This window comes from Micrasema longulum, unplaced genomic scaffold (genome assembly GCF_059751315.1).
Source record: "Micrasema longulum isolate JH-2025_06_02 unplaced genomic scaffold, ASM5975131v1 h1tg000883l, whole genome shotgun sequence".
Lineage (NCBI taxonomy): Eukaryota > Metazoa > Arthropoda > Insecta > Trichoptera > Brachycentridae > Micrasema > Micrasema longulum.
In genome coordinates this window covers 270,030-290,070 of record NW_028278075.1, presented here as the reverse complement: position 1 = coordinate 290,070, position 20,041 = coordinate 270,030, and the positions used below count along the sequence as shown (strand labels likewise).

The 20,041-nt window shown below is 31.9% G+C and overlaps 2 protein-coding genes across 2 annotated transcripts in view; both read left to right on the top strand.

The window, feature by feature from the left end:
* LOC148278417 (uncharacterized) overlaps positions 1-10,214 on the top strand; it is a 51,284-nt gene extending 41,070 nt beyond the window's left edge. The window contains exons 4-5 of the mRNA XM_088231411.1: positions 7,512-7,609; positions 8,075-10,214. Coding sequence (XP_088087537.1) covers positions 7,512-7,609; positions 8,075-9,854 — 1,878 coding nt within the window. The 3' untranslated portion in view covers positions 9,855-10,214. The remainder of the gene's footprint in view (positions 1-7,511; positions 7,610-8,074) is intronic.
* A 1,919-nt stretch (positions 10,215-12,133) lies between these two features.
* Gtpx (phospholipid hydroperoxide glutathione peroxidase Gtpx) lies at positions 12,134-19,939 on the top strand. The gene is made up of 2 exons (XM_088231412.1): positions 12,134-12,410; positions 19,257-19,939. The coding sequence occupies exons 1-2, from the start codon at positions 12,215-12,217 to the stop codon at positions 19,565-19,567; spliced, it is 507 nt and encodes a 168-aa protein (XP_088087538.1). The 5' UTR covers positions 12,134-12,214; the 3' UTR covers positions 19,568-19,939.
* Positions 19,940-20,041: the final 102 nt, after the last annotated feature.

Sequence of the window (20,041 nt, the reverse complement as noted above, 5' to 3'; positions counted from 1 at the left end):
TACTAGGTTAATGCATAGACTTCGATATTTTCTTTTCAAAAATATTTTCCATCACTGTTGTAATATCGACTACATAAGTTTTCGTTTGCTTCTGAATTGTGTAAATGTCATAAGTCTGTTAAGTAGTTTATATCTTTGGGTAATACCTGTTTTCAGAAAAAAAAATATTAATATTCATGTTATTTGATGCATTATGAATTATTTCATAAGAACATATGATGAGATTACCGCGAAAAAGTTCAAAGTGATACTTAAATATTTCGACTGTGCTTTTAGTTAACATAATAACCCGGATTTATTGCATTTCTCTTATTTTTTTCAGAGGAAACGGAAGCAGCATTATTTTCATGATTGAACTCACATAATTATGCATATAATCGTATTACGTTTAATGCAGTATTTCTTAATCATGATTATAAAAAAAAATTGAAACTTTTGTATAAATTAATGAAAGTCACAAGATTGATAGTGACTTTAGACATGACATAACAATATTTCCTCGTAATGCATTCTCGGTATGCTAATATGTTGTGGTCGATGTATTTATGTTCAGTAAATTAATAATGACGGAAAATGAGTTTTTTTTCAAAAATATATATAGTCAATTTTGATTGATTGTATTATCATGGATGGAAAATAATAAATATTTCGAATAATTTTTTTAAAAACGTAGTTACTGAAATTGTTTAGTATAAAATGTAGACGAACGTAGACTTCGAGAATGCGCGCGGCGAAAGTGGGGCATAGTGGGAGGATTTTTGGACACAGTCCGATGTATTCCAATATGATTCTACGCTCCTTCTGGACTATTCTTAATTTTATTCCTAAAAGGTATTTTGCCGTAACTAATCTGTTCTTAAATGACATTTGCCCGAAAGGGGACCGATTGTAACCTCAGGCACAATAATTATTCCAGCTTGCCAAACCCTTTGTATTTTGGACCTATTTCCTGAACCAACTTATTTTGACAGTGTTTTTCGATCCGTTTCTTCCCATGAGTAAACTATATGTATGGATAAATTAATTGAAAATTAAAAAAAATAAAGTGTACACACCCAGTTTTACCTCACGTTGCCTGAGAACTTGTACTTTTCTTTCATTAAGCCAAATATGATCCGTTTTTTCAAATTATATATTTCACATCGGTATCGGCACCAAAATCATTATTAATTTTGATGCAAATCAATAAAAACACATCACTTACAAAGAATACCTTTATTTCACTGTTTTATTTATTCTTATAACGCACTGTTTTCTGAGATTTTTAAAATGTTTTAATTGGTTTTAATTAAAATGATCAAAATCGTATTGCTATTCTTAAATTGAGATTTAAAAAAAATATAATTTGATGGCAATCGCACACGCAATTTAAGTAACAAGAGATTGATGAGAATTTCAATTTCAATTGTTTTATATGATAGGAATACTTTCATACCAGGCAGACCTGAACATAGAAAAGAAAGGAAAAGTCTAGTATGTATGTAGTTAGTTGAATATCAATATCAATTATTAATTAATATCCGCGATACAATCTTATTAGTTACTTCCTGTGTTAAAAGTGAAAATGGCTCTATAAACCTTTGAAATATCCAGAAATTAATTGCTCGAAGTTCCCACGTTCAAACCCTGTCTTACAATTTTGAATAATGCTCTCCGGCTAGTTTGCATTCTGTATTACGTAATGAACTTGTACTGTTTTAAATGTGACGATTTTGTATACAGATATTTCAATAAAGACGAAGAAACTCTCAGTGAAGGGAATACAGCATTCACAGAGTTTTTCATTTCCATGTTCAAGTAACCACATGTGTTCAGTATTTTAAAGACAAACAAATATTTATAGAAACATGAATATTGAAAAAAACTACAGGCGTTTCCTAAAAGGTAAATTTATTCAACGGAATATCACCTAAAACTATTTTAAAATATATATATCAATCTTAATAAACTCCCCAGCCCCAGAGAGTTTATTATTTAATAATTATTATTTAATAATATTGATTGGAATACTCACTACTCTGTAATTTCTCTTCCATATTGATAACATGGAAAATTTTAAATAAACAAACGAGCACCAATTGTTGAACATTGTTCAATAAGAATAAAAACTGTATTGATGTCTGTCAATAGTCCGGCTGTTCCTGTAATTCCTACTTTTTTTACTAAGTCAATTTTTAATATATATATAAAACACGAGTGATACTTTAATCCACAAATTTGGAATATCCAGTGACCGGTTTCATTGCTTTCGCGACATCTTCTAGACTGGTATCTTTATTAAAGAGTTAAATGTATTTATACAGAACAGAGGTAAGGATAGATAATTCAAAGTTACATGTAAGGAAATTAAATAAAGTTATTTTTATCTTAAGGATCATTATCAACAAATTTTCTTTGGGTTAACTAATGAATTGATATAATGTTATTTTAATGAGTTTAAGTATTTTATTTTATATTTGGTGTCCCATCCTTCGTGAGTGTGGTTTTGTAAATAATGATTTCTGATAAACAAAGGGTAAAAAGTCATTAGTAAAATTATATTACAATGGGTAAAGTAATGGAGAATGCACATGTGTTATTGTATATTCCAAATTTGTGGATTAAAGTATCACTCGTGTTTTATTTATATAATAAATTACAATGAACTTCCATCAAGAATTTTCACTTGCAAACTTAAATGTTTTAAGTCAATTTTAAAAATATTAAATGATGACAAACCATCATGCCGTTTTCATGTAAGGGTAGGCAGAAAGAATAGAACGCCACATCACTCTATCTTTGCATACATATTTCGCTTTCTCTACATTCACACATATTCTCAGGCACGCGCGCCGATTAGTCCGATTTTTGACATATCCATCTTCAAGTATTTGTTGAATTTAGTAATGCCACATCTTTCTCGGTCTTCATATATTTCTGCATCCATCAACATTCGCATTGTAAATAGTTTTAGGCGTTCTTTTGCTGTCCATTCACTCTTCATATTCAAACCAGCGCACAGCTCCTTTCTTGATTTTATCAGTAAAAAAAGAAGAAAAAGAAAACACCGCGAACAAAATACGTTCTACAAATACCATTATACTATAATGCCTATCTCAGCCTTACATAATGTACGATCTCGACATTTGTTCATCTATCGTTCATAGTTTTACTACACATTCACCTGAGAGATGGCATTTCGACAGCATTCAGCCTACTTTTATCCCTATTTTTCCAAGTCCATACTTTGCTCCCATACATCAGAGTCAAGACCAGGACTCCATTGTGAGCTGCTAATTTTGCCTCTTGCGACAAATATTTATTTGCCAAGGTTGATTTCAGTGCACTGTTTACTCAGTTTCCGGCACTCACCCTCTTTTCAATATCTTTCTAGTCATTCCATCCCTAGTAAACGTACAAAACAAAAGACAAATAAATATAATGCATGGGATCCAGGTTGGTTTTGGGTGTAAGGAATTTATTTCATAGGCGATATTTACTATAATTTATTTAGAATTGATGGATAAAGGTATTTTAATTTACATAAATAATCATTCAGGTCCTCAATTTCGTCAATAGCATTGATAATTCTGAATAAATTAACCAAAATTAGTTTTTTAATTTATCAAGAAAATTTGACGGAGTTCCAAATAAGGACCCTTATTCTACCACAATTTCGTTTCGTTAATTCGTTCATTCGTCATATATCCATCTGACTCTAACGCAATAAAAATCGTATTTCGCTCTCGTTCCTTCTAATACGATAAAAATGAATTTACAAAACGAATTAGTTACAGAATAAGGTCAAAGGTCACTGCTGATCCCGACCGATTCGCCCACTTGCGGTAAATATAAGCCTTGTCCATAATAAATCAATCTCATTCAAATATAAATATTCATATATGTAGATAAAAACACTCGAGTGCGGAAACGAATACAAGAAAATTGTATTAAAATTATTTCAAAATAATTTTCTAAAGACGATTTTTAGTTATGAATCTTTTGAATGGTACGTCCGATACATATCGGTCATGAATCATTAGCTTTTTGTAAGATACATCACAAAAGTGCGAATTATGTGTTATTGTTCACTAATACGTAACTTCTTTATCTACAAGCCCATTCGTTTCTTTTCAGCAAAAGAAAGAAAACAAATGGCTAAGCCTCAAGACCTCTAGAGTAAGGCGCCAAGCCTAGTCGTGACCGGGAACTGAACTTATTGGGAAACAAAAGCGAGTCATCAAGATGCAATGTTTAAGTTGCTTTAAATGTATTCTATGTTTTGCTTTCGCTGTTACGAAACAAACACAAAACTAGAATTTTAATTTTAAACTTTTGTTTTAACGCTAATTTACTGCAATCCTTTTTTAGCACTTAATAAATTGGCTAATAACTTACGTAATTGAGGACGCATGTACAATATTAAACTAATATACGTTTTTCCATTAGAAGTAAATTACATCTAACTGTGAGATAGGTAGAAATGTTTTTATTAGTTTACCATGCAAACACTTTGGTTATTTTACTACATGTACCAAATATGTATTTATTTTAAAACGCGGAATCGTTAAACCGAATACATAAATAAATAAAAATTTACGAAGGTTAATTTAAATGTAAGCAACATGCACTAGTGTGCATTACGCATAATGGTATTTGTAGAATTTATTATATAAATAAAACACGAGAGATACTTTAATCCACAAATTTAGAATATCCAGTGACCGGTTTCATCGCTTTCGCGACATCTTCGAGACTGGTTCGAAGATGTCACGAAAGCGATGAAACCGGTCACTGGATATTCCAAATTTGTGGATTAAAGTATCACTCGTGTTTTATTTATATAATAAATTACAATGAACTTCCATCAAGAATTTTCACTTACAAACTTAAATGTTTTTGTATTTGTAGAACGTATTTTGTTCGCGGTGTTTTTTTTTCTTCTTTTTTTACTGGTGCAAATTGTACCACCTTACTACACAGTCTATAAGAGCAAAGTAAGACATGTATGTTTTTATTCCCTTAGAAGTTATTTAGAAGAAACTTATTTTAATACAATTTATTTAAATTTGGACGTATGTCTTCTGAGTATTTTTGTATTCAAAACATTGTTGATTAAACTAACTGGTAAAAGAAGTTTCCAAATTGAACAATTCTTTTCAAGCGTTCAAGGCCGCCTCGTGGTGTAGTGGTCAGACGCTTGACTCACACACGGAAGGTTCCGGGTTCGATTCCCGGTGAGAACATATAAAAAATATAATGTGATTTTTCTCAAGTCTGGGTGTTCTGTGATGTAATTCACCACTGTTATTGGGCCTCCTGGCCTGTTGTGGTGCAAAAAAAAAAAGCGTTACCTAGTAGGTAAAATGGTTTAGTCGGATGAATCTTACCCACATAATAAAGATTTTAGCTCTTTTACTTTACAAAAGTCAACAAATGGAATAGTTAGGGAAATATGGATATTTAATTTTAAATTGATTTATTTTATTAAAATAACATTCATCATCATCATCATCAGCATCATCATCATCATCATCATCATCATCATCATCATTCCATGTCCGCTCCCTAGTTGGAACATATGGTATATACAATAAGCCTCCATGCATCTCTTCTCTATTTACCTTATAAATTTACAAACTTGACTATTAAATACAAATAAATCAAACAAATAAATAAAGGGTACTGGTCCTATTTCAGACACATCACTGTAATTTTCATCCTCCTGGACACAGGCAAATTCAATATTAAAATAGATCCCGAGATATTTCATACTTACTACTTCAGGATGTCGGAAAAAAAGGATATGAATTATTGTAGACGGTAGAGTGAATAGAATATAAATATGTTATATTAACGTCGAATGCGGATTAACACGATGCGAAGTGAAGCGGGCTATATCATACCGACTTCCGGCAAAATATTCTTCCGGACGCAACTCTGCCGCGCCGCATCGCCCAGTGTCGCGCCGCTCCAGCACAATTGTATTCATACAAAACAGTGGAAAGAATATTTCGTGTTGAAGCGAAGCGCCGCGTAGTGCTGTGCCACGCCGTCGTAGTGCGGTTCGACCTTAAACTACAGCTGTAAATTTTAGCATACTTTAGGAGCATGTATACCAACATAACAAAAACTTTATTTGACGATCGGAATCTCTGAACCCGCGAAATTTAAAAAATCCTGTTATTTTCTGAACATACCTCGTATATGGTTGGGATGGGCATAATATTTTTTTTTTTTTTTAGAAAATAAATATTTGCGTTCTTATGATTTACCCGAATATTTAATTTTGAGGGTCATTTCCAACGAGTTGTAAATAGCTAACTATTAGAAAATGGAATCGAGTTGAGGTAGAGCGGGATTCGAACCACAGACCTTTGGTCCGTGAGTCCGAGACACTAGCCACAGGACCACAACCCGATTTTGTAAATGAAATGAGGTCAACAAGAGCGCATTCTGGATTATCAAATTCTCCATAATTACGTTCTCATGTCGTATTAAATAAATGTATTTCATTATACACAAATCTTAATTATAGAAAAAACATGTTTAAGAAAAGATAAATAAAAAATAAAAAAAACACAAAATTTTAGTAAGAAATGAATTTAATAAAATGATTATATATCATTTTTAGATAATTTAGATGAAACTCTCAAAAATATTACGGGAGAAGAAGTATTTACATTTTTCAAATTATTTTTTTATTTATACATTAAATCATATTATCAAGAGACATTAGCAGTCACACTTGATCCAACTACGAGCCGCATTTGCCCACATCTGGTATACGGTGTGTTTGCCGTCCATTGTGTTAAATACACCATAGGAGCAGAAATTTTATTTTTATTTAATCAATATCGATTTGTTTATTTTAAGTCGAAGTAGGTAAAGCTATTATACACATGATTAAAGAAGTTGAATTTAATTGATTGATCTAGTAATCTAGATAACTACATCAATCAAACAGAGACTTAAAATAATTTTAAATTAGAGAAAAATAAACGAACCCACATAACCGGTTTCTGTTGCAACACTTGTTATCGAACCGTGTCCGTGCAAACTAATTTTTGTAAGTTTTTCCACTAGTATATCCGAGTATGTAGGTAAAAAAAGTTACATTTGCGACCAGCCCAAGCGCTTTTAATTTAACGAACAAGAATAAAATGTACGTTTGAGTAAAAATACTGTAAATATATATAAAATCTATATATAATCCGAGGTTTTCATATTTTTTAATGTGAGTTGTAAATTTTTGCTTTGCCAAAATGTGCGTTCCTGCTAACAGCTCTTAAAACTTTTATTTATCCGTTTAACCTTATTTTTATTTCAAATTAATTTTCTAAAAGTTTAAATAAAGTGAATAGAAACCAAACCACAGAAAACGTTTCTTCATTTGAAATAAAATACATGTCCCAGTATTAAAAAAACTTTTAAAAATATGAAAGCTAAAATTTTTACAAATTAACGAATTTTTTGTTTTAGGAAAAATTGTTTTTATTCTATTTGTTTTTAAATAACTCTTTTTTTTTCAGCCCGAAGCCGGATATTTGACTCTAGTCAAGCAGTATGACGGTGGACAGCCAACTGCTCAATCTAGTGTGTCTGCACGACAAGAATTTATAGTTCAAAGGTACTAAACTACATTTTTTAAATAAACAAATAATAGAATGCAGAAAAAAAAATCTATTAGATATAATTGATTTTAATGTCATTCCTCATGTTGTATAATGTTTATCAACTTGAAAGAATTTAAATGAAAAATGTACGCTTTTTTAATCCAAACCAAACATTTTTGTTATTCAAGGTCATGTTGGAATGTAGATCTAACGTAGCTGGCCTCCGTTACATAATAGCTAAAACGATTGCCTAACTCACGTGGTTCCGGGTTTGATTCCCGGTGAAACCACAATATTAAAAAATATAATATACATTTAGTCTGGGTGTGTCTGTTCTAGTATTTAGCAATTTTAACATCCTGGTTTTCATGAAAAACAAAATATTTTTTTTTTTAACAAAAATCATAGTTGTTGCTAAAATTGTTGTTTTTATATTTTTTTAAAGGTACTTCTAAAACATTGTTTTTTTTTTATTTCAGTCAACAACCAGATTATTCGGCTCAGCAATTTGTCAGAGAACCTAAGAATGTTCAACTTCAATCAGAAAAGCGGCCAGTGTATCAACAGAACCAACTATTTTACCAACCACTGTATCAGAGCAGTAGACCGCAACCATTACGACCAGCTCAAGCTGCTAAACCTATTCAAGGATATTACACAAACCAAGGATTTGTGGATACTTCCAATGGACAAGCTCTTCACCAATCTAGGTTACAGGCGGCTTTTGCTGGAGCCGAAGATAAACCATCTAGATATAATCCTGCTCTCCCTTCCATTCAATATACACCAAGACCTTCTCCGTTAGGAGATTCATCCTTTGAAAAAGAACTTGCGCAACTTGTTGCAGCAAACCAAGCTATAGAGCTCAAGGCCAGGCCACAACAACAACAGCAATCTCAATATTATCAAAGATACCAATTTCCGCAAAAACAATTTTATGCTGCAGAACAAGCACAAAAACAAAATGAATATGCCTTTGTTCCACAACGACCACAAGCTCAATCTGCAAAATATGTTGCTCCATCTCTTCAAAGATTTAAGAGTCAGCAACCTCAAAAACAATTACCCGAACAATACCTAATCGAAACAACTAAGCCCCTACCAGTCCAAAGTAAACCAGTCCCTCAAAAAGTACAACAACAGTACGTCCAAATCCCCGCAGAAGAACCAAAATACTTTTCATATCAAACATACCCTGAAATTAATGCAATGAAAATTGTAAGTGCCCCTCAATTGCAGCGTGCAGTTCCACAGGCAGTACACCAACAACAGTTCCAATATAAACCAGCTGCACAAAAACAAACCAGTGAACAGGGTGCTCCAGCATATTTACAATATTATCAAACTTTAAAACCACAAACAGACGACCCTTCCAGTGATTCAAAATTACAATACTATAGATTACCAACCCCAAAAGCTCAAGCATCAACAAGCACTCCAACTACTTATGTAGATCAATCCGAATATGTGGATAATAATTATGAAACTCAAACAAAAAGTGAACACATTCCAAAGTACGTTCCGTATTCATCCCCTAAACCTCAAATCTTGACACAATTTTCAGCAGAAGATGAACAGCTGATTCAATCATTGTTAACTCAAAGTCTTCAAAAGCCTCGCCAAGGTTTGTCGGGATTTGCTACTGACAAAACGACAAATTCCGAGTCAAAACAAAAGATTGTACCGATTTCACCTCCATCTCATTCTTCCATATTCGTTTCAAAATCTCTAGCTCCTAAAAAACATAGTCATTCTGTAACCATTGAATCTTCTCCGGCACCAAGCGTTGAACCAGAAGAAGAAATACAAACAGTAAGGCTTCCGCCTCCAAAAAACAACAAAGTCTACACTCAAGAAGAGTTCCAAGCTCTAGTTGAAGCGGGATATTCAGTTACTCCGGTACCAGTTAGAGACGATGATGATTACACCCCGAGTTTTAGTCCAGCACCAGCAAACTACCCAGGACACAGTCAATATCAAACATATCCAACAGCAGCTCCCGAATATCAAGAAACAAAGAAACCAGCGGAACATGCAGCAGTTACAGCTGCACCACGTAAACGAAAGCAAAGAAGACCAACAATCCGTCCCCAGTACAGGTACATTCAAGATGCGCAGCAAGAAAGTGAATCGCAACCAAAAGCTACTTATATATCAGCAGAACCAGAAGAAGTAGTAATCAACTATGGAACGAGGAAACAGTCAAGGGGCAGAGGTCATGCGAGTCACACAGAATCACAAATTGACGATTCGCAATAGTTGGAATCTGATTTAGTCATTTCGTCATCTGTGCATCTAGTATTGTGAACAGTTACCATCAATCATAACAGCTAATTCGACGAGATGGTAAACTCGTGATAAAAATCATTTAGTAATCATTATCTAACCATAGACAGTTTTGAGAAATCATTTTAACATAAAGGCATGCATGTAAAAAGTTATAATATTAAATAAATATAAATATACGCGTACGAACGATAAGTGAGAGATAAATTTTGAATCAAATTGCTTTTATGCTTAAGGTTATTTGAATGTGTGTAGTTTTAAGACAAAATGATATTTGTAAAATATATAATGAAAATGTCTAAGGACTATTGTAAAATAAATTAATTTATATTTTAGACACGCATTTTTAGTCTTCCTTTGTCATGAGTATCATGAGTAAAGTGTTTCACTTGAAGATTTTTTTACACATGAAAAATACCTAAAAAAACAAATACATTTCATTATAATTACTAAGTCTCATATGTGTGTACCGTGCAAAAGTGCAGAAGTTAATTTAAAGTAAACTCTACACTACAAATTAGTAGCTCTAAGGAAATAAAAACCGAAAATATATTTGCATATCATTTATAAAATATTTCTTTTAACAAACTAATATAGCAGACATTAAAAAAAAGGCACAAAAACTGAAATTTTTATGTTTTAAAAAAAATATGTACATACTTTTGTATTATAATTTCCCCCAGATGTTTGCAACGAAGATGTACAAGTAATAAATAAAATATATTTTTAAGCGATGCGTTACCTTGTATTCGGCCAAAATATATCAGTCAGATTTATCTCGTCTACATCAATAAAAAGTTTAGCTCTTTGACTTCACAAAAATTTATAGATGGAAAAATATTAGAAATTCAGTGTTCAAACATAAGCAGAATGGTGAATGTTACATTGCACGTAAAGTGGCTACCTTCAGCTGATGTCAGGTTGATCATGTTAATGCCTAGACCTCCATTTTTCTCCTCTAAAGTGTTGTCCATCTCTGTTATAATATTGATGTTCATTTAAGGTGAATTATTTCTTTACAGCAGTATTCATTTCTTATGAGATTTTGCTGTCTTTCCATAAAATTTTAAGAGGGTTTGATTTCAGGATGCGCCTAAAAACATTAGAACATACTCTAAACACAGTCAGTAATATACTGTTCTTTAAAAATAAATATAAATTATAAATAAGAAGTATTTTCTTATTATCCCCGTCGCGTAGTAATTGGCGGGTTCGCCTATCATATTTGAGAGACCGAGTTTGATTTCAGGGATGGTTGACATAAAATATTTGTTTTTAATGATAGTTTTCAATCAAAATATTTAACATACAATAATGGAGATCGACTTTAGTAATTGAATTTGATATAAGTAAACACACATGCTACCATTCGTGTTTGCAATATGGTCATGAGAAAGAATAATAAAAGCCAATAAAAGCCCTCTATATAATTGGCCAAACTCACAGTGAAAGGGACAGTTAATAAAATAAAGTTAAATCCATTTAAAATTACGGTTTATAATATTGGAAAAAAAATAAGTGTTGCATTTGAGCGTTATCCATAATTATAAATATAAGAACGAAACCGATTGGAACACTTTTAAACGGCTTTCGGGTATGTAGAGGGAGTGTTTTTACGTATATCACTGTTCCTGGAATGACATATGAAGCGTTAGACAGATCTCCTTATCCTCCTGTAGCAGATGTGGAGATAAGCAGAATTTGATTTAACAATGCAGTGCCTTATGCACCACCAAGTGTAGATAAGGGTTTGATGAAAATGATGTACTGCAGAGATCACGCCTTTTTTTCCCTTTTTTTAAAGGAATAACCCACTAAGCTTCTATTTAGAGGCTTGACAGCAGATGGGAAAGAGGAAGAGGAAGGAGGTTATGAAAAATACATCATAGCATCTAGACCAATTGAAAAAAAAATCTTTCTCATTTTTTTTCTTGCAACCGGTGGAAATCAAATCTGCGACGCTAGTTTCAAAGTTGACGGTCTCACCAACTACGCCGCGGCCCTGTCTTACCTATTATTAGCACCTTATAATATTAATTATGTAAACATCTAAATCAGCATGACTATTCCACTCCTAAGACTTCTAGACCGAAATCATCTGATTCACACGTTTGGTCGAAGTCCAAACATGCCTCAACCAATAGTAATAGTCTGTCGAACGTAATCTTAGCAAACACAGAGATAATAATATGAATACACTCGTATGTCCATTACTTAACGTGGGTATTTACAAAATATTTTGTATTGAAAAGCAGTTTGAAGAAGAGCTTCGTCTAAGTTGGTGTGTACCGCGTTACAGTAATCATTGGTGATCAGCTGTTGTAATATTCGTAATGGAAAAGATCAATTATAAGGAAGCGAAATCAATCTATGATTTCACAGTTAAGGACCTTAAAGGAAATGATGTGAGTTTAGAAAAGTACAAAGGACACGTGTGTATCATTGTGAATATAGCTTCTAAGTGCGGTTTGACAGCTACTAACTATAAAGAATTGACGGAGCTCAAGAAAAAATATGGAGAATCTAAAGGTAACCAATGTTTTTAAAATGTAATTACTTATTGCCATTATATCTTCATCTAATTTATTAATTTCATTTTTTTAATGGTACCCTTTGTCGGTGTTTCATACATATATATACATATATATATATATATATAAAATTGCACCATAACAGGTCAGGAGGCCCAAATACATTGGTGAATTACAACACCCACACAGGAGAAAAATCACAATTAATTTTTGTGTTCTCGCCGGTAATCGAACCCGGTACCTTCCGTGCGCGAGTCAAGCGTATTGACCATTACACCACGGTGGCCGCCTATATGTTTAAATATATTCTTTGTTAAATATATTTTTATACGAACTAATTAAAAAATAAATATTAAGTTAAAATGGTAACGTCCGTCTCGCGGTCGAATGGTTAGCCGGAGTTAATGGTTGAAGGAGACTCCTGGGTTCAGCCATGGTCCACCCAAAGCAGTCGAACTTATGATGATGATGATGATGAACTGGCATCTCAAGCGTAAGACTGAACATCTTGCCTTCATGTGAAAATGATCTAGATACGCTGCGGTTAGTTAAGCAATGCAGTGTTATATGCACCATAAAGTGCGGAAAGGGAACGATGATAAAATATGATGACAAAAAAATAAACTTATAAAATAAATAATCGGAAAATAGTAGGAAATAAATAATATCGATGTTATCATAAATAAATTTACGACAAAAAAATGGGCACAAAGTTTAAATATTTGGGTTAATCTTATAAACGCAGTGAAGTATTTTTTGTCTATAAAAAAAAATATTTCAACAAATTTACGCATACCTTTATAAAAGAATAATATTTATGATAGATTTTTTAAAATATTTTTTTAAGTTAGGAACAAAAAACGTAAAAATATAAATTTATTACATTAGAAAATTAAATAATCGCTTAAGGTTAAGGTGAGTTTTAATAATTTTATATTCTATAACTCTAGAGACATGATTATCTTTTGTTTTAATTACTGTTCAAACTTTATACTTACGGGAATAATTTAAGCGTTTAATTATTATTATGGATTTAGTTTATGGTGTTATTTTAGCCCGATGTTAAGCAATAGCGCTTAATTTATGTAAAATCTAATTCGTTTTAAATATTTATTAGTAAACGAACCATTTTATAACAAATGTGAACGATTTATTGAAATGATTCAGAAAAGGAGTAAAATAATATACACGTGACGAGTTCTTACCGATTATAAAAGGTGTGAGATTATAAAAAAGCAGGGGGTGAGATTATAAAAAAGCGTTCATCTTGGTTGCTCTATTAAAATAACTATTAATTACACCCCTAGAACTATTTTTCTTTTCTTCGGCTTCTAATTCATCGGTAGAATGTTGTCTCCTTTAAGAGTTTATTTTATTGGCTCTTGTCTCTGGCTATTCTACCTAGTTTTCGCTCCCTCCTACCTTACTTCAGATTTCTTCAAGACATTTATATTCGTTCCATCTCTTCTATGGCCTGTCACTGGAACTAAATTGCGAAAAAATAATGTTCTTATTAAATATAATTTGTAATCAAGTAGAATGAGTGTTCATTTGAAAAAAAAAAAGTTTTTCAATGCATTTTTTGATAAAACTAAAAAAAATTATAACTTATGTCCATTGTAATACCATACATTCATATCTTCGTGTTTCTGATAACTGATAAGATAAGTTGATGTCCATATCATTAATGTGTATTGACTTTTGCAATAATTGATAACAGGAAATAAGAAATTTACAAAAATAAATATGTGTTAGCGGTTTTTCTAGATTTAAAAAGAACATTGACTATTGGTCGTACAAAAATGTAAGAAAAATCAGTATAATTGGAGTAAAAGGAAATGCTATTATTGGTTTTAGAGCTTCTTAAATAACAGATTTCAAGTAACGAAAGTAAATAGTATTATTTCAGATCCAACAGAAAATAATTTAGGAGTACCCCAAGGCTCAGAGCCAGGGCCTATATTGTTTATCATGTATATAAAAAATGAAATCGGTTTATCTCTAAAATATTGTAGAATTCAACTTTTTGCAGATGATGCACTAGTTTAAATATAAAGAGATAATTATGTATTTAAATATGTAAATAAAATTGAATATCGCAAAAATGAAATATATGAATCCTAAAAGAAAAAATATACCCAAAGGATTATTAATATTGATAATTTTAATTAAAATTCTGTGGATGAAATAAAGTATCTCGGAGTTTACTTAGATAGATATTTAAATTTAAAAACGCATTCTCAATATGTAATTTTAAAAAAAACATGGGAAGATTACGAAAGAAGAATACTACAGATTAAATGATTAGATTAGATTGGGTAAAGAGTAATATTCTTGATCAAGAAAGGAGCTCTGCGTTGGTTTGGACATGTAGAGCAAATGGACAGCCAAAGAACAGCTAAAAATATTTACAATGCGAATGTTGATGGATGCAGAAATAAAAAAAGATCGAGAAGAAATTAATTTTAAATATTAAAAATCCTTTTATTTCTTTTATTTCTTGAGATAACTCATTGCACAGCTTCAATTTCTTGTACAATGAGTTTTGAGATTTTATTTTTCTCCTCATTGGTAACCTTTTTTAATCCCTTGTTTCATATGTATGACATTGTTAGTTAATTTTTTTTATTAATTTTTTATTTTATTCATCCCCTTAAATATTTTATTATACTTTATTATTTATACTTAACTGAGAGCAAGCTTATTTCTTTGTGCATTTTTTTTTACATTAGAATACATATTTAAAAAATATATAATCCTCATCTTCTTGAGATGTTATGAACTAACTTAATAAAGCATAAATAAATTTTTTTAAAACATAGGAAATGCGTAGCCAAATAGTAAACATATTATGTAAATATATAAAATAAAAACTTAATTCTTTATGTTCAAAGAACCGTGTTTTGAACCGGGTTGTGGTCCCGTGGTGGTATTGCGGACTCACGGGCCGAAGGTCCGAGGCTCAAATCCCTCTCTGCCACAACTCGATCTCCATTTTTCCAGCACAAGTTGCTAATGACTTTTAGGAAATGGTCCAAAAATGGAAATATTTGAGTAAATGTTATGGACTGCAGTATTTCTCTTTTAAAAAAAAGCATTTACTTTGTTGTCAAACATTTTGATAAATGTTAGTAAATATAATTGTTCAACCAATAACCGACTTTTGATGTCTACCGGTTGCGAGACGTGCCCATCTCTTCGTCATAAGTGTCAGTGTAGTGAGTGGAAGTGGTGAGTATCCCGACAAAGAGACAAATGCCCTCGAAACTGGTAGACATAAAAAGTCCATAAGTGGCTAAATAATAATATTTACAAACAATATTTGAAATTAGAAAGTTGTAATGTAATATGCACTGTGTTCGCGGTTCGTTTCGTTATTTTTTTATTAATACGTAGGGCGGGCGCGGTGCGAAGGGTAGCATTAGATGCGCTACTTCGTGGAATTTTTAGTCGCCATGGAGCCATTTAAGGTAAAGAGGTCCGCGTTTTATGTTCGCACATATCACGCAAACAATTATTCCGTGACGATTTCAAGACGAATGTACCGGGTTCACTTTGGTTTACAAGACATAAGTCGAGCACCAAGCGCAAAATATATTCGGGAATTGATCAAAATGTTAAAGACAATCGTCTCAACAGTAAGAATAATGAATGAAGGCCACCCGAAGTCAACGAGGATACCAGAAGTTATTAAGCGTGTTAGTGAATCTCTAAGGAAAAATCCGAAATAATCAACTCGCAAGAGAAGTCAAGCCTTAAACAATCAGAGGACCACTTTACGAAGAATTTTACGCCACGATTTACATCTAAAAGCCTATAAAATTTCACTGATGCAAGAGTTGAAGCCGAATGATACCTATCTTCAACCGTTTGAAGGAGATGTTCCCCAGGAAACTCATTTCACGAGGAGGAGACATTGAGTGGCCCCCACGAAGCCCGGATCTCAGTCCATGTGATAATTTTTTTTCGGATACTAAAAATCATGAGTCTTTGAAGACAATCCAATAGCAATAAATCAGTTAAAAACAAAACATCGAGCGGGAACTTAACGCCTTCCTACGGAAATTTTTTAAGAATTTGCGAATCCGTCTTACACAAAGTAAACAAGTTGGTGGAACTCACCTGGACAATAACATTTTTTAAAACTTAGATATTATTAAAATTTCCATTTATTGTAGTTTCTGAAAAAATAAATAAAACATTTGAATGTTATACAATTATTAAATTATTGATAATTGAAACTTTTTTTTGCACCAAAACAGGCCAGGAGGCCCAATTACAGTGGTGAATTATATCACAGAACACAAAGGCTAGAGAAAAATCACATTTTAATTTTGTGTTCTCACCGGGAATTGAACCCGGAACCTTCCGTGCGTGAGTCAAGCGTCTTGACCACTACATCACGGAGGTAAACATTTAAGGCCCACCCTATACTACCTACATTAAATTAATTTCGTTCTACCAAATTTGATGCAATATTCGATATACGCCAAATTTTTAAATAATAATAGAAAAAAATATGTATAGTTAGTGCTTCAAATATAAACTTTATATATTCTTAGTCCAGTCATATCTCTTAGTTTAGTCATATCATATTATATCCCTCTACTACTTTGGTAATTACACTGGTTACGTTTTCCACAGAGAGTGGAATACAAACTCTGTTGGCTTATGTATAAGTCACTGCACAACTCTGCTCCAGAATATCTAAGGGAACTCTGCATTCCAGATAAACTAGCTGACAGACGTCTTACGCTTAGATCAGCAACATCTACTTCGAAAGGGAAAGTTATTATACCTCTACGCAAACAGCGCACTAAATTCAGCGAACGCGCATTTGCGGTCGCCAGCCCTATGGCATGGAATGCTCTCCCAGCGGAGGTCCGAAACTGTGAGAGTGAAGTGATATTTCAGAAGAAACTTAAAACCCACTTGTTCTCTAAATCATTTGAATAAATCCTTAGCATGTGGGGACAAAGGACATTGTTTTTCTTAAATTAAAAAAATAATATCTTTCGTCCATGAGATATTATATTACGAAAATGGTGCTGTATAAGTTATCAATAATAATAATATATTTCATTTACTTTATTCACAACACATTTATGTAACAATTATTGAGATACAAATCCATGGAACTAAAGTTCTGTGTTGAGTTGTGACGAAAATATGTATAACATTTCAACAACATACATATTACAATTTATAACATACACAACAAAAACATCATTGAAAAATACATATCACATTAACATAATATAAAAAGACGAACAATTAAATACATTTGAAGTACAAAAAAAATATAAATGATAATGTACCTTTTTGTTTAATATGCTGTGATTTGTACATCAATGCAGTGACCTATGGACCATCAGGTTTGGGGAAGGAATAATGATAAATAAATTAATATATCGCAAATGCAGTTTTTGTTTTGAGGTTTTTAATTAACATTTTTCTTATGAAATCAAATGGAAACAAGTCCGCCATGCTTGAGGTCACGAGCTCGATTCCTGGATACACTGCAATATTTGATTGTCCTAGAGTGGCACATGTATCGTAAGATTAATGTCCCTACCATCACATAAAATCATATTTAAAAAAAAATGTATTTAATGCTTTATTAAGGCTATAATCTAGCCCCTATTTGCATTTTGTTAAATATTTTATACGACAATGAAGTTTTGTGAATGAATGAATGTTTTAAAAAACGAAATAAAAAACAAATTGATTTAAGCGGAAGTTAGATTACAACAAGTCGTGTAGCTACTGAGCGCATGGATGATTGGAATTCTAGACCCTATTGACTAAATAAAGATATTTAATAGTTGATAATATTTACCTATTGAAGCAGCTACTATTATTGTGGAAAATGTATATGGCGCCATTTTTGTGAAAATCACCAAATGGGCGCTTTACAATATCCCAACATGTTTTGCAGCTATATAGCGCATTGACGGTTGGGATTCAAGTTCCTCGTTTAAAATTATAATTTGATTTAGTAACAGATAACAGATGGTGTCAATTACAATTGTTTTATTTTTTCCCCATAAATACATCGACTATAAAAAAAATTATCGATATCCAAATATAATGGGAAACTACGCATAATCTCTTAAATGAACGATTTGCTCCTGCTATCACCTGAGAATATAATATGTCCTTGTCCTGAGCAGCTCTAAACAGCGCCTCGAATGTTCTTATCCCCGTCGGATTTTACAACTAATTAGCAAATTATTCAAAGCATATCCACCTTACATTTTGCAAATATCGCGAGCAGCTTTGGCAGCATAACATCTTATAAGTTCATTTAAACTTTTCATAACATGACAATTTTTTTATAAAATATTCTCAATAATATGTTTTTTCAAATTAATTTGAAATATTTCAATCTTTTCCATCTCCTTTATTTCTTCAGGTAACTCATTGTACAGCTTCAATCCCTTGTACAATGAGTTTTGAGATTCTGTTTTTCTCCCCATTGGTAATCTTACCTTTTTTTATCACCTGTTTCATATGTATGATTAAATTTTATTATTTATTTTATTTTCTACATCCCCTTAATTATTTTATGTATATAAATTATTACATTATACTTAATTTGCTGCTTTACGGTGAGCTAGCCAGTTTTTTTGTGCATTCTTTCTACATTAGAATAGATATTTTTATTGAGTATAATCCTCATCGCCTTATTTTATAGAACTTGGCTATTTTTAGTTGAGATAAGAAAATAATGATGATGATAGTTATTGTTTCAGGCCTTTCTAAAAGGTCATCAGAGACGGTGCATTTAAAAAAGAGATCATTTAACTCATAAAAATATTATAATTTTGCTATTTATTTCCAGGACTTAAGATTTTGGGTTTCCCTTGTAACCAATTTAATGGCCAAGAACCGGGAAGTAGTGAAGACATAGTCTGTCACCTCCTCTCCTCCAACGCAGAATTCGGTGACATCTTCGAGAAGGGTGACGTCAATGGTGACAGTGCGCAGCCCTTGTGGAAGTACCTGAAACACAAGCAAGGGGGGACTCTTGGCAGTTTCATCAAGTGGAACTTCACCAAGTTTATCATTGACAAGAATGGTCAACCAGTTGAGAGACATGGACCAAACACGGATCCTAGTTCCCTTGAGAAATATCTAGAAAAATATTGGTGAATAAACAAAGGGTTAAAAGCTTCATTTCTTCTTTGGCATTGTGAATTCAGAGGTTCATTTAAATATATTGATTAGGATAGAGTCATTTTTCACAAAATATAGAAATAAATTTTGAAAAGATAGAATATGGTATATTTGTATTGTATAAAAATGTGTTTTATTTTTACAATGTGTATTTTCATATGTATAAACTCAACATGCCATGTATTATATTTCATTTACTAACTTTGTAAATTTTGTGGAAACCTGTTATTGGTTCTGAGTTTATGAAATATATCTGTTGGTTTCTATAAAAATGTATGTAGAATTTTTGGTTTTCCAAATAAAATAAAACATAATATTAGTTAAACATTTCTTACACAGTTTTAAAAATATTTTTCATTAAACATTGTTACGTTATGACATACATTGCATTGCATTTTTAAATAAGTTATTTAAAATATAATATGATATCATATATTTTTAAAAATATTA